This window comes from Salvelinus namaycush, chromosome 11 (genome assembly GCF_016432855.1).
Source record: "Salvelinus namaycush isolate Seneca chromosome 11, SaNama_1.0, whole genome shotgun sequence".
In the NCBI taxonomy this organism is placed as follows: domain Eukaryota; kingdom Metazoa; phylum Chordata; class Actinopteri; order Salmoniformes; family Salmonidae; genus Salvelinus; species Salvelinus namaycush.
Window position 1 is genome coordinate 9,614,403 of NC_052317.1, and position 27,200 is coordinate 9,641,602.

Below are 27,200 nucleotides of genomic sequence, written 5' to 3' on the forward strand. Positions count from 1 at the left end.
CTGCAGATCATGAGGGAGTCTTTAAGAAGTGAACAGCCAGTTCTCAGAAAGTTAAATTGAATTTGGAGCTAAATTTGGTGAGTCATCCTTTCACAGCGAAGCCTTCAGCTCTTTGAGGTTTTGGTATCGTCAGAGGCCATTCTGAGAGGATTGTCTTTCGGTTAAGCCAGGGAACTGAAAATCTCTTACTGGCATTGACCAGCTACTTTCCCATAGCATCTGTTTTAGTTTACCATTCCTTTGTGTGGGTTTGCTCCTCCTGTGGGTTGTATACCCTCATTCACAGGAACACATGCTATATAGCACTTCCCAACCAGTGCAAGGACATATCTCTCCTATTACTCACTTCTAGTGTGAACGTTGGGAATCTTAGTGTATAAACATCTCTTTACACACACACAAAAAAAGGAGCTATCTAGAACCTTTAAGGGTTCTTCCAGTAGAACCCTTTGAATAACCCTTTTTGGTTCCAGGTAGAATCCTTTTGGGTTCCACGTATAGCCCTTTATACAGAGCGAGAGAGAGAGAGAGAGGGTCAGTGGGTGTGAGCTGGTAACATACCTTTAGGCTTGATTTGGGGGAATGGTTTCTGTGTGTTTGTTTGACCAACTGAACTGGTTATTGTGTGGGGCGTTCTCCAATGTTATGTGTGGGGCGTTCTCCACTGTTATGTGTGGAGCGTTCTCCAATGTCCCAGCTAGTGGGTTATAGGCTACCCAAAGTCATAATCTGTATGCTACCTCTAGTCTGCAGAAGGGAAGTCCCTCAAACACAGCCTAAATATTACCCCAGTCCAGGAAGCAGCTCATGATGCCAATTTCCTTTATCACAAAATAAGATTTAGTTTGTCTGTACTGTTTCAGTTGGCTCTGACCAAAGAGCTGCAAGTCACTCAAGTCAAAAGGTTACAGAAGGAGAATTACATGCTTGTTTCTGACCTTACTTGCTGCATAGCCTCCTTCCTTGTGTGTGTGTGTGTGTGTGTGTGTGTGTGTGTGTGTGTGTGTGTGTGTGGGGGGGGGGGGGGGGGGGGGGGGGGGGGGGGGGGTCAGTAGGGTGCTCCCATAAACGGCTAAACCCTCCCACAAGCAATTAACAAGGCTCTTTGCCTCTGGAAGAGAAGTCGCATACGCGTCCACATCTGCTCGCGCAACACACATTCTCGTAACCTCCCTTATACATCTGTCAAGCGGTGAGTTACTTTTTGTATTAATTAATGCATTTTTAATTATAATTTGGTTGACTTTTATTCGTTGTTGCGTGACCTGTTGTTTGAACCTGCAAAGGTCCATATGGAAACTGTATTACGCATAGATTTATATCGAGTTTTGTCAAAATTGTCGTGCGCAATATATGTTGTAGACCTGTTGAAGTTTGGCCTTCATTCTTCAACAGTTTTGCGCAAAGTTTCACATGAATTCATACGTGTGACTGATCGTGCATTCGCTCTATTCCTCTCTTGTAGCCTAAATTTGAACCGAAATCGACTGAAACATGATCTCTTCAACTGCTTATTGCTTTTTGTAGTTGTCTAAAAGCCAAACTAATGCCTTTATTTTACCAGTTGTGTCAATGAAGTGTAAATAGGTCTATCACAGTGAAAGAGAGTCGTGAAAGGACAACTTGTTACTAGTCTTGATAACATTTCCAGGCATAGGCTACGTCTGTTATACAACACATTCCCTGGAAGAGAAAAATGTCATCATTGAGTTGTGTGCGCGCGTGGGTGTGTTTGTGGGTGCGTGTGTCTCAGCTTCTCGGTCTGTGTTTGTGTGAGAGAGAAAGGTATTTTAATATTTGGTCATGCAGTGACAACCAAAATGTATGTTCAGTAGAAATGATAACTATCTCACCCAACACATTTGCATTATCCCAAGGTGTTGTTGATTTGAGTGCGATTATATTTTCTCGTCTATCTCGTCAGAGCAGAACCAGACAGATAGTTCATTCATACACAGGCAAGCACAGTTAGCTGAGGTTACTGGTAGAGGAGTGCACTATTTCTACAGTGTAAAACCATGAAACATGTTTATAACCTAAATCTCAGTCTTTAAAACTTAAACAATATGCATTTATATTTGCCAATAGTGTTCTCATCTTAAACACAGGTGTTGAGAATGCAAGATTAAACATGATAGGCATATTTTTCGAGTCGGTTTCCAATCAGGAGAACATATATATCTCCTAAGTGTTCAGATTTTAAACACTAGTGTTTACTTTCCCATTATCCTGTTTAGAGTGCATTTAGTCAGTAGAAATGTATGCGACTTTCCATGCCTTTTATTCAGATCAGTGTTAGGAATGTCTGTCACCCTACCTATATTCAGCACAACGGATTCAATAAATATTTTAAATCGTGTAGTGATGTTATTACTCGACTGTGTTGAGTTCATTTCCGTTAACTCCCTGAGTGAAAGATATGTGGGAGGGGCCTCTATCCCATTTCCTAGTATGCTTTGTTGCAGGTTGGTTTAAAAAAAAAAAAGTTTGTTTTAATATCTCTGTTTCCTCATGCACATGGATTGATGAATTGATCTTATACTATACAAAGATAGATATCTTACCTTTTTCTTAACTAATCCAATTTGTAAGGGGTTGGATTTATTGCACCCATTACTGAGATGGTTGTTCCAGTTTAGATGGTTTAGTTAGCCTTGTATGTTAAGTCCTCACCATAGCAGTCATACTGAGTGATAAAATATTGAAATTATTGTCTATCTTCCCTCTGGGTGGATTCTGATAAGAATTGCTAATCACTTCACAAACCAGTGTATTTTGAATTGCATGTGTCCCATGATCCTGGATTTTCAGACCACAATGTTGAGGATAACTAGACTACAACTAAAGGCCTTATGTGGCCATAAAAGGCTTACTTTTAATTGAAACACATTCACTTAGGCAGCCATTTGATGAAGGCTTCAGAACTAAAAGTTATTTAATGCAACGATGATGTCTCTGTCACTAACAAAACATAGTCATGGGTGGGTATCTTTCACGTTCACTAAAAAAGGCATGCTGGGAAATATGCAAATATACAGAGGTTTTATACCCTACAGTGTTCAAACAACACCCCCAGTGTTTAGTGTTTAAAACCTAATGCCTAGTACTGTGTTCATGTGATTTAAGAAGTCATACAGCAGATAAATATGTTCTGGTGTTTACAATCTAAACACTGTGACAGGTTTTCATTTAAATTCTCAATACCTTCACAGTGTTACAGAAAAGTGTTTAATTATGTGTTCAGATCCTAAACACTTGGTTTTACAGTTATCATACAATAACATCGCTGATGTGAAATGCATCAGTAGAAGTAGTGGTTTCATAATTATCTTTGCTTCTATTTTCAGTTTAATCTGAGCCATTTTCTTTTGTTCGTATTCTTATATTGTATTATATCTTATTGTTGTTGCATTGTCGAGGAGGAACCTGTAAGTAAGCATTTTGTTGGACAGTGAATACCATGTGTATCCCGTAGCATACATAAGACAAATAAAAACATGTCATTTTAAACTTAAATTAGTCTCACTCATCGTCCTTGTCATTTAAATGTCAAGAAAGCATACGGAAGCCAGGTTTATATCACCATAATCTTGTCCTGTGTGCCTGTGGTACCAAATCTAATTTCTTTGTAGTAGGCCACCACTACTTTCAGAGGAAGTAGCACATTTTCACATATAGGGTTATGTTAATGCTTTCGGTATCTAGTGCTTCAAATATAATCGCTTCTCACAAAATGATCAACTAGATGGTCAAGATAACATGGGTATTTATAACCTCAGTTATGACCGTTGTTAGTTGACTACTACAATCCTAGACTAACAAACCCTGTCTGAGGTCCTGTTGAGACAGGCGATAGCTTTGGTTCCCCATACAACATTTATGACAGGTCTGCCTCTCTCTCTCTCTCTCTCTCTCTCTCTCTCTCTCTCTCTCTCTCTCTCTCTCTCTCTCTCTCTCTCTCTCTCTCTCTCTCTCTCTCTCTCTCTCTCTCTCTCTCTTTCTCTTTCTCTTTCTCTCTCTCTTTCTCTCTCTCTCTCTCTCTCTCTCTCTCTCAGAGCCATCATGGTGTCCCACAAGGAATTTGTGGCCGCTGGGAAGGAGACAGGGCTGCAGGTGTGGCGTATTGAGAACATGGACCTGAGGCCAGTCCCCAAGGCCCTACACGGCAACTTCTTCACAGGAGACGCGTACATCCTCCTCTACACCACTGCAGCCCCCTCCCACTACATACACATGTGGATGGGTAAGACACACACACACACACACACACACACACACACTACACTACACCTACTAGGCTCTTAACAGCCATTTCTTTAGATGTTGAAGAAATGTCACTGACCCCCCCGCTCAAATGCTTTGATAATACTCACATTCCTCAACGTAACCACTGATCAGACATGGACTGGACTTGAGAAAGCTATGTAGTGGAGTTATTGGATCTGGGTCACCGGCAGACATGACACAGACAGACTAGTATGGACATATGGATGGGGTATAGATATTCCCACTGACAAGTACACCAGAGGAGGCTGGTTGGGGGAGCTATAGGAGGACGGACTCATTGGAATGGTTGGAATGGAATCGATGGAACCGAGTCAAGCACGTTGTTTCCGTGCGCTAGATGTGTTTGGGACCATTCCATTGATTCCATTCCAGACATTACAGTGAGCCCGTCCTCCTATAGCTCCTCCCACCAGCCTCCTCTGAAGTTCGCCCGTATGAATTTCAACAAGAGTGGAAGTCGCGTTCTTTCCCAATCATCAGTTACACTCACTTATAGAAAACGTGACTTTTTCAGAGTGTGTATGTGTGTAAACAGAAACACCCTTTAGCTGTGGTCAATTTACACGTAGACGCTTTGGTAAATCTATATATAGCAGGTATTGCTTGTGCAGAAAATGTTCCGTTTTCTCACACTTGGTTTGAAGTGAGGTGATCACATGAGAAAGCATTCCCAGCAACACACATCACTATGATGCTTTGTCAATGTTGTGTTGCGATAACAGTGATGTTGAAACTCTCCTTCCTGGTACTCACACTCATGTGTGAAATGTATTTGTGTAAATCTATTTGCCCTCTTGCTTTCCTGTCTTGTCTATTAGCTTAATTCAATTGGCTAAAGATCTTTCTGGGCCTGGTAGACTACATACAAGTACACTTATCTTCAAAGAAAGCCCACATCAAATTAGAAAACTCTCTCTCCTCTCATTTCCTTGCTTCTCTCTCTCGCTATCTGTCTCTTTTTCTCTCGCTGTCTTCCCTTCCCTCCATCTCTCCTCTCTATAAACTTCTAGTTTGTCAGTTTGACTTCACAACAAGGCAAACCAGAGTGAACCCAGTGTGCGTGCTGAGCCGTGCTCGCACACATGGCATACCAGTTCCGGGTAGTCATTACCCACCCACAATAGACAGACGGGTCTGGACATGTTTATGTGGTACCTTGCTAACAAGGCTTCATTTCTTTACTGTGGTGCTGGCATTACAGATCTAACATTCTCTATCCCCCCCGTTCGAGATCTGAGAGGGATCAATGCAAAATGGCGAACAACTCCACCCACCACGGTTTAACCCCATGTTGGAGCCCTAGGGCCCAACCACAGCAACGTTTACCTGTAATAAAGGACTGACTGGACCTTGGTGGCTCTGATCAAACCAGTTCTAATATAAGCATTTTCTTGTACTCATTATTTGTATGTAAACCTTGGCATGAAGTCTCATTCCGTCAGCTCGGAGCAATTACTAAAGAATTGTCCAGAACCAAAACAGGCCGTCACCAGACTATACGCCACAGTTCAAATGAGAACACTTTGAATAAAGGCTTGGACGCAAGTCTTTGGTCTGTGCATGATTTTTAGCAATTTCTCTGTGAACGATGTCTCACTTTCTCCCTTCTCTTTCTTCTCTCCAGGTGATGAGTGTTCTCAGGATGAGAGCGGAGCGGCGGCCATCTTTGCCACGCAGCTGGATGACTTCCTGGGCGGAGGGCCGGTCCAGTTCAGAGAGGTCCAGAACAATGAGTCCATCACCTTCATGGGCTACTTCAAGTCTGGCATCAAGTACAAGGTCAGTCGCTTTCAACTAACAATCAGACAGATATGAGTTGGGAGAGCTATTATAACTATATAAAATAACTATTTTCCAATGTATGGTCCACTAATGACATTTTGAATGAGATCAGTCATTTTGAATGAGATCAGTCATTTGAATGAGAGCAGTCATTTGAATGAGATCAGTCATTTGAATGAGAGCAGTCATTTGAATGAGATCAGTCATTTGAATGAGAGCAGACATTTTGAATGAGATCAGTCATTTGAATGAGAGCAGACATTTTGAATGAGAGCAGTCATTTGAATGAGAGCAGTCATTTGAATGAGAGCAGACATTTTGAATGAGAGCAGTCATTTGAATGAGAGCAGTCATTTGAATGAGAGCAGACATTTTGAATGAGAGCATTCATTTGAATGAGAGCAGTCATTTGAATGAGATCAGTCATTTTGAATGAGATCAGTCATTTTGAATGAGAGCAGTCATTTGAATGAGAGCAGACATTTTGAATGAGATCAGTCATTTGAAGGAGATCAGTCATTTGAATGAGAGCAGACATTTTGAATGAGATCAGTCATTTGAATGAGAGCAGTCATTTGAATGAGAGCAGACATTGTGAATGAGAGCAGACATTTTGAATGAGAGCAGACATTTTGAATGAGAGCAGACATTTTGAATGAGAGCAGACGTTTTGAATGAGAGCAGACGTTTTGAATGAGAGCAGACGTTTTGAATGAGAGCAGACATTTTGAATGAGAGCAGTCAGTTGATGATAAGGAAGTGGTTTTAGAAAGGTACGGGTTGGGGCAAGAGGGGTTAGTCATAGTGACCTGTAATACAGTAACATCTCTGTTATAATACTACAACCATGGGGTTTGAGAGTTTTGCCTCTTGTTGTTCCTCTCACCATCTGTTTTATGTTTCCACAAAAGCCACAGTAAAGATCACAGTAATTGAACCATTTCTGTTTACCATTGGAAACTGGAAACTGGCTTCCTTCTATTTTAGAGTTGCACACTGTGTCCTTGAGAGAGAGAGGGAGGGAGGGAGAGGGAGAGAGAGAAAAATAGACAGAGAGAGAAACAAGCTAGCTAGGGCTGAATATCTGAGGCCTTTGTTACCCTGCAGTCATAAAACATTCCTTCCTGCTGCATCTCTGCCATGGAAAGTTCTCTGTTTTTCTCAGGAGAACCTCTCTTCCTCAGACTGGTTCTGTTTCTCATTTTGGGAATTTCATAAATAGCCACATAACACAACAACAAGCTTTGAATTCCCTTAAGAGGAAAAGAAAAACCAAGATTTATCAATGGTGGAAACCTACAATTACAGTGATATCTATGGTTTGCAAACGGAAATCTGTTTTTGTATTCATATCTGGCTAAGTCTGTGTCTAAAAACGACAAATGAATGCTCTTGAAAGTGCATTGCAGCCTTCGGGGAGGAACCTTCACTCCTCTCTCCCAATGTGCTTTGAGAGGTAGGTGAGGAATGGGAAGGATCTCTGACCTTCTCTTCCAATGAATTTTGAGAAGGAGAGCAGATGCAACTAATCAAGAAAATGCAATTGAGATTCAACTATTAAAGCCCCCATGCAGTCTTTGTAAAACATTTTTTTTATCATCACTGTATGTCTAATAAATCACTGTGTGTGTTTATTTAATGAAAATAACTTTCCCTGAGCGGATAAGAGGCAATCCGGAATTTTGATAAAGACATTAATGAGCGAGCTAGGACGGACGTTAGTCAATATAACTATTTGTTCAGCACTTTTGAAATGTACAGCGATAGAATTCAGAACATGGGCCATTCTTACAGTGTTCTCCCTGTACACCAAGTCCGAAACATAGAATAAATAAAGGGGGTATATAAGCAGACAATGAAAGCTCTGACAATATTCTATGATTACATTTCTCAAAAACATGTGCACCACCAAGTCAGAACAGTAGGCGAAATTAAGAGGGGAAAATATACCAAATTATTAGGGTGAGGCAAATGGGCTACTAACAGCTTACTACACAACATACACTTAGTATTATTTTCTTAGCTACGGTATACATATCTCCCTGGCATATTACATCATTCATGCAACAGCATACAAGATATTTTTGGACTCACCTTGTTGTGCTGTGCTCACAGGAAGGTAGCGATTGAACAGGAAGGTAGTGCGGCGGTGCTTCGTGGGCAAATTTAGTCATCAAACTTTTTCATCAAGGTCTGGTATTCTCTGGATTTATGGTGCTTTCAAGACAACTGGGACCTATGGGAAAAAAAAGGTCAAATCATGATGACGTCAGTGATCTTCAGATCATAGCTCTAGAAAGAGGCCTGAGTTCCCCATTTACAATTCCAAATTGGATGAAAGTTCAAAACGTATTTTCCCATTAGTAGCCTGTTTTCCCGAGTTCCCAGTTGTCTTGAACTCACAGATTCCTTCCAAACCACTCATTGTTGAATTTGCGATTTCCAACTTGTTGTGTAATGTTTATGTCCAATGGCCGAAGAGCCCCGATACATTTCATCTGTAATTTCTCATCATTATTTCTCTTCATATGACAAGGATTAAAAAGGATTTGCCAGTAGATTGTCAACTTGATTCATGATGATGACTGCTAGCTAAGATTTTGAAAGTATGATGTTGACATGATCAGTCCAATCAAAGCTACAGTAGCTATAACGCGATTTGACGTCATTTTATCTGTGGCCAATGACCTTGAGCCTTCTTGGATGGGCGCTTCTAATGTAACTCTATGGCAGCACCCAAGGGGCTAGAATTTTCTAAGTCCACCCTTAGAATTGGAGGTGACATAGTGTCCCCATGAGTGAGGGTTTTCTAATGATCAATTAGCCTTTTAAAATGCTAAACTTGGATTAGCTAGCACAATGTGCCATTGGAACACAGGAGTGATGGTTGCTGATAATGGGCCTCTGTACGCCTACGTAGATATTCCATAAAAACTCTGCCATTTCCAGCTACAATAGTCATTTACAACATTAACAATGTCTACACTGTATTTCTGATCAATTTTATGTTATTTTAATGGACAAAAAATGTGCTTTTCTTTCAAAAACAAGGTCATTTCTAAGTGACCCCAAACTTTTGAACCGTAGTGTATATTTTTTTTGACATTGTTTGCAAACTGATATGTGACATGTATTAATGCCAAAATAACATGCAAAACAGGCAAGCCCAATAAAAAATGTGTGGCTCCAAACAGGCTCTGCTCCACCTGCCCTGAATGACGGGTCTCCACTGACACCAGCTGTTTATCACTTGATTCTCAGAAAACCCTCTCCTGAATCAGCTGATGTTGCACGATCATTTCCCCACATAACTAAACAGCCAGACATCAAATGTGCATCAAACAACTGTTATGCATAACTTAAAGAACCCCTTTAATGACAGTATTGATTTTTGTTTGATTCATCTTGTTAAAGTTACAATATTCTTTCTGTTAGAGGCATTTGATTCTGCAAATCCATACATTGTTTGGGATATGTGTGCCCATGAAAACTGTTTTCACACCGTGCCAAACGAAATGTTACGGGTTACAGTGCACTTCCGAGATCTCCATACAAGAAGGAGTCCAACAGCATTATCATGGATTTTGTATTTCAATGTGTAATTCAATTGTTAAATGCTTAGTATATGATATAATGACAAACAGCAGTATGATAAATGTAAGGAAAGAAAGGTAGTGTTTAAACATAGGTTTTGATTCAACTCATGAATTATATTGAATGTTACCCCTTTATATCTTAATGTGTTCACATGAAAAAAAAAGGCAAATTATTACAATTGACTTTGTAACAGCTCCAAACAGTTGTCCACTACAGGAAACACGCACTGGTACCCTAGTTTATAGAGAGACCCACCAGCATCTCCTCTTTACTCTTTCACCTAATTTGACCTCTCCCATCACAGCAAGGGGGTGTGGCCTCAGGCTTCCAACACGTCGTGACCAATGACATGAGCGTGAAGCGCCTGTTGCACATCAAGGGGAGGCGGGCCATCCGAGCCACAGAGGTGGCCCTGTCCTGGGCTAGCTTCAACCAGGGAGACTGCTTTATCGTGGACCTGGGAAAGGTAACTCTCGTCTACACAGTACAGCCTAGGTGATATGTAGACCTGTGTATATACACTACCGGTCAAAAGTTTTAGAACACCTACTCATTAAAAAGGTTTTTCTTTATTTTCACTATTTTCTACATTGTAGAATAATAGCAAAGACATCAAAACTATGAAATAATACATATGGAATCATGTCGTACCATAAAAGTGTTAAACAAATCTAAATATATTTTATATTTGAGATTCTTCAAATAGCCAACCTTTGCCTTGATGACAGCTTTGCACACTCTCGGCATTCTCTCAACCAGCTTCATGAGGTAGTCACCTGGAATGTATTTCAATTAACAGGTGTGCCTTCTTAAAAGTTAATTTGTGGAATTTCTTTCCTTAATGCGTTTGAGCCAATCAGTTGTGTTGTGACAAGGTAGGGGGTATAGAGAAGATAGCCCTATTTGGTAAAAGACCAAGTCCATATTATGTCAAGAACAGCTCAAATAAGCGAAGAGAAATGACAGTCCATCATTTCTTTAAGACATGAAGGTCAGTCAATACAGAAAATGTCAAGAACTTTTAAAGTTTCTTCAAGTGCAGTCGCAAAAACCATCAAGCACTATGAAGAAACTGGCTCTCATGAGGACCACCACAGGAATGGAAGACCCAGAGTTACCTCTGCTGCAGAGGATATGTTTAATAGAGTTACCAGCCTCAGAAATTGCAGCCCAAATAAATGCTTCACAGAGTTCAAGTAACAGACACATCTCAACATCAACTGTTCAGAGGAGACTGTGTGAATCAGGCCTTCGTGGTCAAATTGCTGCAAAGAAACCACTACTAAAGGACACCAATAAGAAGAAGAGACTTGCTTGGGCCAAGAAATACAAGCAATGGACATTAGACCGGTGGAAATCTGTCCTTTGTTCTGGAGTCCAAATTGGAGATTTTTGGTCCAACCTCCGTGTCTTTTTGAGACGCGGTGTGGGTGAACGGATGATCTCCGCATGTGTATTTCCCACCATAAGCATGGAGGAGGAGGTGTTATGGTGTGGGGGTGCTTTGCTGGTGACACTGTCTGTGATTGATTTAGAATTCAAGGAACACTTAACCAGCATGGCTACCACAGCATTCTGCAGCGATACGCCATCCCATCTGGTTTGGACTTAGTGGGACTATCATTTGTTTTTTCATCAGGACAATGACCCAACACACCTCCAGGCTGTGTAAGGGCTATTTTACCAAGAAGGAGAATGATGGAGTGCTGCATCAGATGACATGGCCTCCACAATCCCCCGACCTCAACCAAATTGAGATCGTTTGGAATGAGTTGGACCACAGAGTGAAGGAAAAGCAGCCAACAAGTGCTCAGCATATTTGGGAACTCCTTCAAGACTGTTGGAAAAGCATTCCAGATGAAGCTAGTTGAGAGAATGCCAAGAGTGTGCAAAGGGGTGGCTATTTGAAGAATCTTAAATATAAAATATATTTTGATTTGTTTAACACTTTTTTGGTTACTACATGATTCCATATGTGTTATTTCATAGTTTTGATGTCTTCACTATTGTTATAGAATGTAGAAAATAGTAAAAATTAAGAAAAACCCTTGAATGAGTAGGTGTTCTAAAACCTTTGAATGATGATGTAGGTGTTGGTATTTGAAAGCTAGAGTCAGAGCTTTTAGCTAAGTTATATGATGAGCAAAATTATGTGGCTACACCATTGAAGGGATTCTGTAGTCGGTAGAATTGGTGAAATCATCACCATTAACCTGAACTCATATTTACAGCACCTCACATCTCTGTGTAAATCATGCATTGACGTCAATGATTATTTGCATGACATTTCAAGCTAGGCATCTCAATATAGGAGTTCAAGCCTGAAGCGCTATAGCTAAGTAACATTAGAAGCAAAAATGGTGGACACCAGAAATCACATAGCTGAATTTCAATACACGTATAGAGCCCTTAGGCGTCGAAAAGACATGTAACTAGGTGACACTGGAAAGCTAGCTAAACCTTTTATTTCCTCGGTCTTCTCCACTCTACCTCTTCCTCAGGATATCTACCAGTGGTGTGGCAGTGAGTGTAACCGGTTTGAGCGTCTGAAGGCCTCCCAGGTGGCCATTGACATCAGGGACAACGAGAGGAACGGCAGGGCCAAACTCCACATGGTGGAGGATGGGGCTGAGCCACAGGCACTTACTGAGGTGAAGGATAGGGATACACACACACACACACACACACACACACACACACACACACACACACACACACACACACACACACACACACACACACACACAAGAAAATCAATCATACTTATACATGTACAGTATCCAAGTAACATTCAAATATTCATCATTGGACGTGGTAATTACTGTATAACATATCGTAAAATGGCACTATACATTTTTGAGGAGTTTCCTGGTTAATGAAATCACCTTCACCGTGGGAATGCAGATGGGTACAAATGCCTTTTTTGTACCCTGTGCCACTTCTGTGCCATAGCCTTTTGCTAAACTGCCCCCCCCCCCCCCCCCCCAAACAAGTATATGGCAATGTCTCTAAGACTAACGAGAGAGAGAAAATGATAAATAAAAAGGGGGAGAGAGATAGAGAACGTGAATAAGAGAGAGAAAAGAGAGACTGGCCATGCATGTGTATGGGGCCTGGAACAAGGCTTCTCTGTGTTTCTGTATGAAGCTAATCTTCCATGTTGGATCCTCATAGACTCTGGGGCCCAAACCCAGTATCCCCCCTGGCACACCCGATGATGAGAAGGTGGACACCTCCAACAGGAAGAAGGGCGCCCTCTACATGGTAACTGATGTTACTGCACTTTGCTGTTTAGCATCAGCATCATGATTTGTCATTGTTCTTATCTCATTGTTCTCTTCTCTTGATAATGGTGTTATCCATTTCAGTTCTCACATATTGTTGATCTCTCAAGCTTATTGACGTACATTGTAGATCTCTGATGTTGTATATATTTGTTGATTCCATATTGATCCCTTATTTATACATGGGAATCCGTAGAGAAGAACACATTGCTTTTCAAGGGAGTACTGTCAACATATGTACAGGATGAATATGTGTCTGTTGATATCTAATCCCTGTGTTTTGTAGATCTCCGATGCCTCTGGCTCTATGAAGTCATCGGTGGTGGCCTCCTCCAGCCCCTTCAAACAGGCCATGCTGACCGCTGAGGAGTGCTACATCCTGGACAACGGAGTGGACAAGAACGTCTTCGTATGGAAAGGTAGGCTACTCTTCTCCTCTTCGCTCTGCTTTTGAAACATTTGCCAGGATATAGATCATTATGTGACGCACTTTGACGAAGCAAGTCGATTATCGGAAAATATGTAACTTCTGGGAAACAGCTCCGTCTGGCCAAAAATAGTGTCGGGGCATAAATGGCTACCTCAACGTGTAATGTTTTACAGCAATCTTTTCAGAGTTCTCTCTTTACGTATTTGTTTTAGCAATCGTCAGTTTTTTTTTTAGAGTCTTGTTGAGTTGGGTTGATAATTTAGCATCCCTATCTGTTTCCCCTTCACAGGACCCAAGGCCAACACATCGGAACGTAAAGCAGCCATGTCAGCAGCCCAGAAGTTCATCAAAGAGAAGGGCTACTCCGATAAGACACAGGTACACTGGAATAACGGGAAGTTTAATTTTGAAAAAAACATTTTGACCATTCCTAGGTCTTGCTCAGGCACTACTAGGAAATGGTCCAAATTTTGTTAGCCATGTCCACTTTCCCCCCAAAAAAGTGACTTAAACTTTTGAACGATAATGAATATTAAAAAAAGATTGATAGTTTCACATAACCATAATTCCAAGTTTAATTTATCACTTAGCTATTGGAACGAACGTGAGATGAATTTGTGGTTTATGGCAAACAAAAAACGTGTATTTCTTCTTCGGCCCTGCAGATCCAGGTACTTCCATCAGGAGGCGAGACCACTCTTTTCAAGCAGTTCTTCAGTGACTGGAAGGACAAGGACCAGACCACAGGTCCCAGTAAGGCCTACAGCATCGGCCGCATTGCCAAGGTGGAGCAAGTGCCGTTCGACGCCTCCTCCCTCCACTCCAATAAAAACATGGCCGCCCAGCATGGCATGGTGGATGATGGTAAAGGCAAAGTCCAGGTAAAACACATAATACTGGACTACAATGGAAATAACTAAGTCAAGGGTCTCAAACTAATTTTTCCCAGGGTCTGTCTGTTTATATTTACATAGACAACCACGGGCCGTATTAAATCGTCTTTTGGGTCGAACGTTTCAGACCCCTGAACTAAGTCTTTGGACTTTACTGTGTTTCTATCTTAAATTTAGGAAAGTTCAGGCAAATACAAGGTTTTGAAGCAGCAGTCAGGGTGCTGGGCACTTTCAGAACAAATCAGGGCAGCAACATAAACGTTGAAAATGATATTGTGAGTGAGCACCCCTAACTATTGCTTTGTTTTCAGATCTGGCGTGTTGAGGGCGGTGATAAAGTGGCTGTGGATCCCTCCTCCTACGGCCAGTTCTATGGAGGAGACTGTTACCTCATCCTCTACAGCTACAAACTGGGAGGCAGGGAGCAGCACATCATCTACACCTGGTCAGTACATATGACATCATCCACAACTATGCTGTAAACATGACATGTATTTACACCTAGTGAGTGCAAATGACTAATCATCTACTGTGCACCTGGACAGTGCAAATGACATCGACACCAGGTTTGTGTACAACAAATCAGTTACACAAAGGGGGCATTTTACCTAACCCTAACCTGTTCTGGAATATTCTGAAACACTTCCACGTGTCCTCCTGAACCTAGTTCATAAAGAAAGATGTATCTGAAATGAGCATGGCAAACTGACTCAATACTTTTATCCCATATTTGATACCGGTGTGGTTAACATGTTTGTTGGTTTGTGTGTGTGTGTATCAGGCAGGGGCTGAAGTGCACCCAGGATGAGCTGGCTGCCTCTGCCTTCATGACAGTGAAGCTGGATGACTCTATGGGAGGAGCCCCTGTTCAGGTGGGTCTCTTTACTCTCCAGCTCATCTTCCTGTCCCCAACGCAATCGGTGTCAATAGCACAGCACAGTCAATAGCTATGACGGTGTGGCATTTTTATTCGTAAGGGCACTGGACAAAGCACTTTCAGTCAATAGGTCAAAGGTTGTCAAGCCGTTGCATTTATTGTGGTCCATAACGCCGAATAAAAAAAACTAATTAACCAGATAGGCCAGTTGAGAACAAGTTCTCATTTACAACTGTGACCTGGCCAAGATAAAGCAAAGCAGTGCGACAAAAACAACAACACAGAGTTACACATAAACAAACGTACAGTCAATAACAATAGAAAAATCTATATACACTGTGTGCAAATGAGGTAAGGAAATAAATAGGCCATAGTAGCGAAGTAATTACCATTTAGCAAATTAACACTGGAGTGATAGATGTGCAGGTGATGATGTGCAAGTAGAAATACTGGTGTGCAAAAGAGCAAAAAAAGTAAATAAAAACTATATAGGGATGAGGTAGGTAGATGGGTAGATAGATGGGCTATTTACAGATGGGCTGTGTACAGCTGCAGCGATCGGTGAGCTGCTCAGATAGCTGATGCTTAAAGTTAGTGAGGGAGATATGTCTCCAGCTTCAGCGATTTTTGCAATTTGTTCCAGTCATTGACAGCAGAGAACTAGAAGGAAAGGTGGCCAAAGGAGGTGTTGGCTTTGGGGATGAACAGTGAGATATACCTACTGGAGCGCGTGCTATGGGTGGGTGTTGTTATGGTGACCAGTAAGCTGAGATAAGGCAGAGCTTTACCTAGCAAAGACTTATAGATGGCCTGGAGCCAGTGGGTCTGGCGTCGAATATGTAGCGAGGGCCAGCCGACGAGGGCATACAGGTCACAGTGGTGGGTGGTATATGGGGCTTTGGTGACAAAACGGATGGCACTGTGATAGACTGCATCCAGTTTGCCTGTGCATGTATGATCTTTTGCCAAGGGCAGCTGCTGCGTTGGTATCCAGTCTCTAGCAAATGAGGTCATATTATTGAGTCTCCTATGCATTTTGTCCTGTCTTTATAGACGGAATAATTGTGTGGAAAGGTTTTGATACTGACCAGCAGAGGGCAATCACTCTTTGTTTTGCTTCCAGTTGGGTGTTTCAAGCAGTTTTGTGTTTAACATTTTAATGGGTACCACCATATTGGCACATAATGTTACATCGTGACAGTTCGGTATATTAAAACCTGTCTGGCACCAGGGTTCCGCTAGCGGAACTCCTCCCACATTCCACTGAAAAGGCAGAGCGCGAAATTCAAAAGATATTTTTTAGAAATATTTAACTTTCACACATTAACAAGTCCAATACAGCAAATGAAAGATACACATCTTGTGAATCCAGTCAACATGTCTGATTTTTAAAATGTTTTACAGCGAAAACACCACATATATTTATGTTAGCTCACCACCAAATACAAAAAAGGACAGACATTTTTCACAGCACAGGTAGCATGCACAAAGCCAACCTAACTAACCAAGAACCAACCAAACTAACCAAGAAACAACTTCATCAGATGACAGTCTTATAACATGTTATACAATAAATCTATGTTTTGTTTGAAAAATGTGCATATTTGAGGTATAAATCAGTTTTACATTGCAGCTACCATCACAGCTACCGTCAGAAATAGCACTGAAGCAGCCAGAGTAATTACAGACACCAACATCAAATACCTAAATACTCATCATAAAACATTTCTGAAAAATCGATGGTGTACAGCAAATTAAACACAAACATCTTGTGAATCCAGCCAATATTTCCGAATTTTTAAGTGTTTTACAGCGAAAACACAATATAGCATTATATTAGCTTACTACAATAGCCTACCACACTACCGCATTCATTCATCAAGGCACGTTAGCGATAGCAATAGGCACGTTAGCGATAGCGAATAAACCAGCAAAAGATATTAATTTTCACTAACCTTCATAAACCTTCATCAGATGACAGTCCTATAACATCAGGTTATACATACACTTATGTTTTGTTCGAAAATGTGCATATTTAGAGCTGAAATCAGTGGTTATACATTGTGCTAACGTAGCATCTTTTTCCCAGAATGTGCGGATATTTTTATGACACTCAACTATTCTGACCAAATAACTATTCATAAACGTTACTAGAAAATACATGTTGTATAGGAAATGATAGATACACTAGTTCTTAATGCAATCGCCGTGTTAGAATTCTAAAAATAACTTCATTACGACATCCAGCTTAGTTATAGCGAGAGAGTACCCAAAATCTGGGCGCAAACGACTATTTCACATGTTCGACAGATATATGAAATAGCATCATAAAATGGGTCCTACTTTTGACGATCTTCCATCAGAATGTTGTACAAGGGGTCCTTTGTCGGGAACAATCGTTGTTTGGATTTAGAATGTCCTCTTCTCCAGTCAATTAGCACGGAAAGCTAGCAAAGTAGCGCGAAGCTCTCCTTCCTGAACAAAGGCACACAACGCAACACGCCTAACGTCCCGAATAAATTTCAATAATCTAATAAAACTATATTGAAAAAACATACTTTACGATGATATTGTCACATGTATCAAATAAAATCAAAGCCGGAGATATTAGTCGTCCATAACGACAGCTTTACAGAAGGCAAAACCAGGTCCCTTCACGCTCTCTCCAGAAAACAGGAAACTGGTGACACGTCATGCCGAGAGCTTTTATTCGACCCCAGATCAAGTTATACACTCCATTTCTTCTCTCACTGCCTGTCGACATCTAGTGGAAGACGTATGAAGTGCATGTATACTGATATATATGAAGCCCATTTATAGGCAGGCCTTAGAACAGAGCATCGATTTCAGATTTTCCACTTCCTGTCAGGAAGTTTGCTGCAAAATGAGTTCTGTTTTACTCACAGATATAATTCAAACGGTTTTAGAAACTAGAGAATGTTTTCTATCCAATAGTAATAATAATATGCATATTGTACGAGCAAGAATTGAGTACGAGGCCGTTTAAATTGGGCACGATTTTCCCCCAAAGTGAAAACAGCGCCCTCTGTCCTCAACAGGTTAAGGACAGCAACCTTTGTCTCAATTTTCATGAAATCAACAGAATGACCCATCACTTTAGAATGTTTTTTCCTAATCTACATCATTATCATTAAGTGTCCATGTTTGTCTATTACCCCCTACAGGTGCGTGTGACCCAGGGCCAGGAACCCCCCCACCTGATGAGCCTGTTCCAGGGCAAGCCCATGATGGTCCACATTGGAGGAACGTCCCGTAAAGGAGGACAGACAGGCACTGGCAGCACACGACTCTTTCACATTCGGCAGTCCTCCACCCGCGCTACACGAGCCGTAGAGGTGAGTTCTCAGTGTGTCTTTGTGTGAGGGAGAGGAAAAGATAAGTCAGGTCGGGTTCAACAGGGGTATATTACTTATTTATTATTTTTATTTCACCTTTATTTAACCAGGTAGGCCAGTTGAGAACAAGTTCTCATTTACAACTGCGACCTGGCCAAGATAAAGCAAAGCAGTGCGACAAAAACAACAACACAGAGTTACACATAAACAAACGTACAGTCAATAACACAATGAAAAATTCTATATACAGTGTGTGCAAATGTAGAAGAGTACGGAGGTAAGGCAATAAATAGGCCATAGAGGTGAAATAACGCTGGAGTGATAGATGTGCAGATGATGATGTGCAAGTAGAGATAGTGGGGTGCAAAAGAGCAAGAGGATAAATAACAATATGGGGATGAGGTAGTTGGGTGTGCTATTTACAGATTGGCTGTGTACAGGTACAGTGATCGGTAAGCTGCTCTGACAGCTGATGCTTAAAGTTAGAGAGGGAGATATAAGACTCCAGCTTCAGTGATTTTTGCAATTCGTTCCAGTCATTGGCAGCAGAGAACTGGAAGGAAAGGCGGCCAAAGGAAGTGTTGGCTTTGGGGATGACCAGTGAAATATATCTGTTGGAGCGCGTGCTACGGGTGGGTGTTGCTATGGTGACCAGTAAGCTGAGATAAGGCTGGGCTTTACCGAGCAAAGACTTATAGATGACCTGGAGCTAGTGGGTTTGGCGACGAATATGTAGTGAGGGCCAGTCAACGAGAGCATACAGGTCGCAGTGGTGGGTAGTATATGGGGCTTTGGTTATACAACGGATGGCACTGTGATAGACTACATCCAGTTTGCTGAGTAGACTGTTGGAGGCTATTTTGTAAATGACATCGCCGAAGTCAAGGATCGGTAGGATAGTCAGTTTTACGAGGGTATGTTTGGCAGCATGAGTGAAGGAGGCTTTGTTGCGAAATAGGAAGACGATTCTAGATTTAATTTTGGATTGAAGATGCTTAATGTGAGTCTGGAAGGAGAGTTTACAGTCTAACCAGACACCTAGGTATTTGTAGTTGTCCACATATTCTAAGTCAGAACCGTCCAGAGTAGTGATGCTAGTCGGTCGGGCGGGTGCAGGCAACAATCGGTTGAAGAGCATGCATTTAGTTTTACTAGCATTTAAAAGCAGTTGGAGGCCACGGAAGGAGAGTTGTATGGCATTGAAGCTCGTTTGGAGGTTTGTTAACACAGTGTCCTAAGACGGGCCAGATGTATACAGAATGGTATTGTCTGCGTAGAGTGATCAGAGAATTACAAGCAGCAAAAGCGACATCATTGATATATACAGAGAATAGTCGGCCCGAGAATTGAACCCTGTGGCACCCCCATAGAGACTGCCAGAGGTTCGGACAACAGGCCCTCCGATTTGACACACTGAACTCTGAGAAGTAGTAATTGGTGAACCAGGTGAGGCAATCATTTGAGAAACCAAGGCTATTAAGTTGCTGCAGGGGGTGCTGAGCTGTTGGCCGGGGTAGGGTTAGCCAGGTGGAAAGCATGGCCAGCCGTAGAAAAATGCTTATTGAAATGATCGATTATGATACCATTACCTATTAAGATGGGAGATGCGGGAAGGGATGGGAAACATGGTTTCCGGGTGGGGAGGAAGGATGCGGGCGGGTGGATGGGGATTGAGGGGGCTGGGGGGAATGGGCTGGGGAGGGGGAGCCTTTTTTGTTCCTAAATACAAAATATTACAAAACTGTTGATACTGTTCTTTATCTTTGTATGCATTTCTCCTTATTTAAAAATGAATAATGTACCCACGGGTACAAGAAAATATACACTGCTCAAAAAAATAAAGGGAACACTTAAACAACACAATGTAACTCCAAGTCAATCACACTTCCTTGCACAAAGGCGGAGGTAGCGGTCCTGCTGCTGGGTTGTTGCCCTCCTACGGCCTCCTCCACGTCTCCTAATGTACTGGCCTGTCTCCTGGTAGCGCCTCCATGCTCTGGACACTACACTGACAGACACAGCAAACCTTCTTGCCACAGCTCGCATTGATGTGCCATCCTGGATGAGCTGCACTACCTGAGCCACTTGTGTGGGTTGTAGACTCCGTCTCATGCTACCACTAGAGTGAAAGCACCGCCAGCATTCAAAAGTGACCAAAACATCAGCCAGGAAGCATAGGAACTGAGAAGTGGTCTGTGGTCACCACCTGCAGAACGACTCCTTTATTGGGGGTGTCTTGCTAATTGCCTATAATTTCCACCTTTTGTCTATTCCATTTGCACAACAGCATGTGAAATTTATTGTCAATCAGTGTTGCTTCCTAAGTGGACAGTTTGATTTCACAGAAGTGTGATTGACTTGGAGTTACATTGTGTTGTTTAAGTGTTCCCTTTATTTTTTTGAGCAGTGTATGTGAAAATATGAAATGCAAATATGATAACTGAATATATGAATATATCTGAATTAATATGACTTTTAATGTTATACCTGTACCCGTAACTAGGGCTGTTGGGTTAATAATTTTACCGCCACACTGGCAGTCATGTGTCATGACCGCAGTAAAATTCCATGGGACCGCTGAGTAACGGTAATCTCCTTTTATGCACTCTGGACATGCTTGGTAGTACCCATCTCGCTAATGACCATCAGGTCACCAATAGCCTGGTACTCAGGGCTCTATTGTCCCTCCATCAGGTCCTAATGGCCTGGTACTCAGGGCTCTATTGTCCCTCCATCAGGTCCTAATGGCCTGGTACTCAGGTCTCTATTGTCCCTCCAACAGGTCCTAATGGCCTGGTACTCAGGGCTCTCTTGTCCCTCCATCAGGTCCTAATGGCCTGGTACTCAGGGCTCTATTGTCCCTCCATCAGGTCCTAATGGCCTGGTACTCAGGGCTCTATTGTCCCTCCATCAGTTCCTAATGGCCTGGTATTCATGGCTCTATTGTTCCTCCATCAGGTCCTAATGGCCTGGTACTCAGGGCTCTATTTTCCCTCCATCAGGTCCTAATGGCCTGGTAACCAGGGCTCTATTGTCCCTCCATCAGGTCCTAATGGCCTAGTACTCAGGGCTCTATTGTCCCTCCAACAGGTCCTAATGGCCTGGTACTCAGGGCTCTCTTGTCCCTCCATCAGGTCCTAATGGCCTGGTACTCAGGGCTCTAGTGTCCCTCCATCAGGTCCTAATGGCCTGGTACCCAGGGCTCTATTGTCCCTCCATCCGGTCCTAATGGAATGGTATTCAGGGATCTATTGTCCCGCCATCAGGTCCTAATGGCCTGGTACTCAGGGCTCTATTGTTCATCTAACCACTCTGACATCAATGCAAATGCAATTGAAAATCACATCAAACACTTATCATCGAGCCCATGCCTGAAAAAATACAGAAATTAAAATATTGATTGTGCCATTATACAATACATAGCCTATCACATATTGCGCATGTCAGAAAAACATATAAAAAACAGATTTAAGATGTCCTTCGGACATAATTGATCTAGCCTATACTTCAAAATTAAACAAATTTGAGTAATCGCCTTTGATTGTGGACTGTATTGTTAGGCATACTGGATGGACTGGTTACCTTATTCTACGCACCAAACTTCCTATTTAAGAGTCTGTGAGAGAACGTACTGAATAGGCCTAGGCGATGCTGTTGGTTCATTGATTGTGCAGGGCGGCTTATAGAGTTAGCCTACAAGTATAGTGAATTTGTATTTGATTTGGAATAGCCTAGTAATAGGGATTTAAAAAAATATTTTTAATGAATTAATAGGCTGACACATTACCTTAATCTACAGAATATCTCATCACCATGCGTTTCCATCTCATGCCCTCTCGCCTTCATTCCTTTCTCGAGTGCGCAGAGAGAGGGGCTGTCAACAGTTTAATGAAATATGTTTAGTTGTGAAAACATGTTGCTATTGATGTTTCAGAACAGATTTCACTTGGTTTCCCAAATGAAGCACTGGGTATCTGCAGGAACAGGGTTGGAGAGCCCATGGCATGGCGTTTGGTCGGAATATAACCTGTAGCCCAGCGTGGTTGATGCGTGGAGTGAAATAACCGGAGTAGCCTACCTGGCATGATTGAAAAACGAACAGGCGGGAAAGTGGCCTCCATTCGCTATGGTGCATATGGATGACGTCGTTTCCCCCCTGTTCCTGCCCATTTGATAATGGTCCATTCTAAATCGAAACTAATTTGACATATTGTTAAAGACAAGATTACATTGATAATAGTCTGATGGGTGAAAATATGATCACTTGATGAGAGAACAACATGTGCAGCCTGAGGCAAGGAGCAGAGCACAAGCTTTTTTTGCGACTTTCTCAAATCATCAATAGCCTATAGTCGCGGCATGCAGCCCATATATGTTTTGATTTCTACGACGTTCTAAGGTTTGTATCATTCACAACTAAAGTTGCCAAATAACTCTTAATCTAGCGTATAGGATCTGATTCAAATTAGCACTTTTATGCTCAACATAGCCACTTCATCTGCACACTCGTTCTGGAATGGGAAAAATATCCTTTCTATTTTATTCACCTAAGTTCAATTATATTCTTCTCATTATAAAATCATATAATATAAAATAATGACATGGGACTTATAAGCATAATTTATCTGCTAAATAAACAAGCCTACAGCCTATGGCATGGCGCATAGCCCGACAAAGAGTAGGTCAACTCATATTCTGTTCTTCTGAAATACATTTTCTTCATGTCATAATGTTTCTTTAGACCTGCCTAAAATAAAGAATGGATTTATTGTTATGGTGTATATTAAATTGCTTTATTAGACTTTTTTCAATGTAGATGTTCCAAAGGCGTGTATCAGTGGCTTGTATGCGGCTTGTATGCGTGGAGACCTGGTGATACTGAACGTGTTTATATGAATTAACGGTCAATTACCGTGAGACAGGCAGTATTTTGCTGACAAAATTGAATGACCGCCACAGCTCTACGCTGTAACCCCCTTCTGAAAAAATGACAAACAAAATAAAAAGTTGAGATAATGACCATCGGTGTGGGAGGAGGATTGACAGGCCCTTAGAAGAACATCTAAAACTATAATATAGTAGAAGTATAGAAACAGTGTAGTATAAGAAGTAGGATTCTACTTTTACCAGACCACTTCTGAACACCTCTTGTCTTTTTCTCCCTGTCAGGTAGAGCCCTCCGCTTCCTTCCTGAATGCCAATGACGTGTTTGTGCTCAAATCTCCCGATGCCATGTTTGTGTGGAGGGGTGTGGGCGCCAGCGAGGAGGAAATGGCCGCCGCCAAGCATGTGGTGGGCATCCTGGGTGGCAGTGCCAGTGATGTGACTGAGGGCAAGGAGCCAGGTAAGGATTTCATGTAGTATTCCATCTTTATTGTATTAGTGGGGTGCATCTCGATAGTCCAACGTGTCTTCCTCTTCTTGTCTTATCTCCTTCATCTACACTAGGCTTAAATCACAGGATAGGTAAAGGCTATTTGGTGGTGGCATCCTCTCATGCATTTGCTTGACCATCTACCTTTTTTCAGATCAGTGTTGATGAAGGAAAGGTTACAAGGAGAGGAAACAACTTTAGACAATTGAAATGTGCCCCTAAAATAACACAGGAAGAGATAACATCACACATGCTAATATCACAACAAAACACAATAGTGTTCCCGAAGAACCAATGAAATGAATCTATGCTGGTCTTACCTGTCCTAGCTGGGTTCTGGTCTGCCCTTGGAGGAAAGAAGGAGTACCAGACCTCCAAGGGTCTGCAGAACATGGTCAAACCTCCACGCCTGTTTGGCTGCTCCAACAAGACCGGATGCCTCAGCGTAAGTGATGGGAGTGTTGTTGAGTGTGTCTATCGTCGCGTGTCTCTTGGATAGATAGCTGACTACTCAATTCAACCCCCAATTAGAAATTCAGTGTCACTCCGAAGGAGAGAACATTGCATAGGTAACACAATGTGGAATACTACAATGCAAAAGTCCAATGTGCCCATGTTCCACAGTGCTGTATTTTAATCCTCCAATCACCAGGTGGAAGAGGTTCCTGGAGACTTCCAACAGTCTGACCTGGCCACTGATGATGTCATGTTGCTGGACACCTGGGACCAGGTGAGTGAAGCTCCTCCATCATAATCACAATTCACAAGCTTGTTCATCTTCTGCTCTCAAAAAACAATGCAGAGTGAATCTGAAAGTCTATGAGCTAACAGCATGTGTGGCCTCCCAACAGATCTTCCTCTGGATCGGCAAAGATGCGAATGCAGAAGAGAGGACTGGAGCACCCAAAATAGGTACGAGAACACGCAGAGAAACACACTTTTACAGTGGCCCCTACTCAGGATCCAGACGGGGGTCACAACTGATTAAGAAGAACATGAGTTATCTTATGACGCTCATTGTATCTAGCTATATAATCAAAGGATGACCTTTATATTAGTAAAAGGTTGTTTTCTCCCTCCGACGCTCACCATTGCATACAGTTGAACTTGAAATTGGTTTCAGCCTATGGTTAAAGCTTCACTTTCTGTGGCCTTCATAAAAATGTTTTCTGGATCAAAGCATTATGAGTTCCTTTTGTGACTTAATAACATAACAGTACTGTATTTCTGGTCTCTCTCTTTAGCTAGAGACTTGGACTGTCACAATACAGGAATAATCTTTATGCTCTTTCCCTCCCTCCCTCCCTCCCTCCCTCCCTCCCTCCCTCCCTCCCTCCCTCCCTCCCTCCCTCTCTCTCTCCCTCCCCCCCCTCTCTCTCCCTCCCTCCCCCCCTCTCTCTCCCTCCCTCTCTCCCCCTCCCCCCCTCTCCCCCCCCCCCCCTCTCCCTCCCTCTCTCTCTCCCCCCTCCTCTCTCTCCCTCCCTCCCTCCCTCTTCCCCTCCCTCCCTCTCTAGCTAAGGACTATGTGGACTCAGACCCCTCTGGACGCAGAGGGCTGCCCATCTCCACCATCAAACAGGGGGCAGAACCCCCAACCTTCACTGGCTGGTTCCAGGCTTGGGACCCCAAAATGTGGGAAACAGACCCTCTGGAAAGAATCCGTGCCAGCTTCTAAATGCAAAACTCCACCCACCCCCTTACCTATCTGCCACTTACCCATACCCATACCCTTGCCACTCCCATGCACTGCTGTTTGGGAGTTTCTGCCTCTATTCTGTACCAGTGCACTGCACCGCTCTGTTACTCTAGCTTGAAAAAAATAACATAATGTTGTCGTTTTTAAAGATGTATGAAATGTCTGCCTAGCATGTTTTTTTATTTCCTGTTAGAGCATATCTTTGGGAGCCTTCTCACTCCAGTAGTTCTACTGTATTGAATCCAAAAGGTATTTGTTGCCCTTCGTCTTGATATGTGATGCATGCTGCATTTTAACAAGATAAACTACATGGCCAAAAGTATGTGGACATGCTCATCGAACATCTCATTCCAAAATCATGGACATTAATATGGAGTTGGTCAATGTTTGTCTATGGAGATTGCGTGGCGGTGTGCTCGATTTTATACATCCGTCAGCAATAGGTGTGGCTGAAATAGCCAGATCCACTCATTTGAAGGGGTGTCCACATACTTTTGTATACGTAGTGTATCTAACTGAAGAAATACGTGATATCTTTTTGACATTATTTTTGATGATTCTGAAATGCTATTACAGATGGCTTTTAAATAAATTCCTAGTATTTTAAAGGATTGTCTTTCTTCTGTGGACATGTTGGTAGCCTACATTTTCTATGTTGACAGGAGGCCACATGGACAGGAATGACAGCAGAACAGTTTCACACTTTTAATATCAGTACAACCTCTTTCTCCCATGTAACATTTCTCTGTCTTCTGAAGTTGGTCAAATGGTGGAAAAAAACGTACCTAACTTATGAGAACAGAAAACCATAGTAGCCGTCTAGGATACTGTAAAAAAGGAAGACGCCAAGAGAATGTTACCCTTTTACGCACCATTTGGCTAAGGAGAGTTGCCTGAATTCCTTCTTCCCGCTTTTAGAGCTACAGTGGCAGAGCGCTTGGCATGATTGACAGGGTGACCTTGATCGAACTGCTCATCAGCCAGTCTCGCGGGAGCCTGGGCGGACAGCTCTTTCCCGCCACTCTTCGCGAAAGTGAAAATGGTTTGCTGCTTGCCATGGCTCGAAGAAATGACATGAAAGCTTCTTATACATTAGCTTTCACAGCTGTACAGGCCTACAGGGACTTTATGAGAAACTGAGAAAGGTTCATAGAGAAACAAAGTGCTGAAAGCTTTCTGTTTTTCTGCAAGAGAGGAATAAGCCTATAGGGTAGGCCTATATATGAGTGAGTGACCCACATGGCAGGCCTGTGTAGGTAAGGCATTCTGGTCAAATATGCTGAGTGCCTTTTAATAGGTTGAAAGCTTTTGGTTAGGCCTCAGTTTACTAAGTATTTGATATTGTAGCTAGGCTTTTAATCTTCAGTAGGCTACATCAAGTTCATTAATTGGCACTCAGGTAGTCTGGCTCCCGAGTGGCGCAGCAGTCTAAGGCACTCAATACTAGAGGCGTCACTACATACCCTGGTTTGATCCTGGGCTGTATCACAATTGGCCCAGCATCATCCGGGTTAGGGGAGGGTTTGGCCGGCGTAGGCTGTCATTGTAAAATAAGAATTTGTTCTTAACTGACTTGCCTAGTTAAATAAAGGTTAAATAAAAATAATTTTTAAAAAGACTGTCT

General features: G+C 42.2%; 1 protein-coding gene across 1 annotated transcript; it reads left to right on the top strand.

Annotated features, from left to right (window-relative positions):
- Positions 1-1,093: 1,093 nt before the first annotated feature.
- Positions 1,094-26,184, top strand: LOC120055786 (gelsolin-like). Its single transcript, XM_039003747.1, has 17 exons — positions 1,094-1,192; positions 4,056-4,243; positions 5,912-6,066; positions 9,971-10,132; positions 12,168-12,317; positions 12,841-12,930; positions 13,237-13,369; positions 13,670-13,758; positions 14,046-14,261; positions 14,585-14,718; positions 15,055-15,145; positions 18,336-18,506; positions 23,676-23,850; positions 24,210-24,325; positions 24,533-24,610; positions 24,732-24,792; positions 25,395-26,184. The coding sequence occupies exons 2-17, from the start codon at positions 4,063-4,065 to the stop codon at positions 25,553-25,555; spliced, it is 2,163 nt and encodes a 720-aa protein (XP_038859675.1). The 5' UTR covers positions 1,094-1,192; positions 4,056-4,062; the 3' UTR covers positions 25,556-26,184.
- Positions 26,185-27,200: the final 1,016 nt, after the last annotated feature.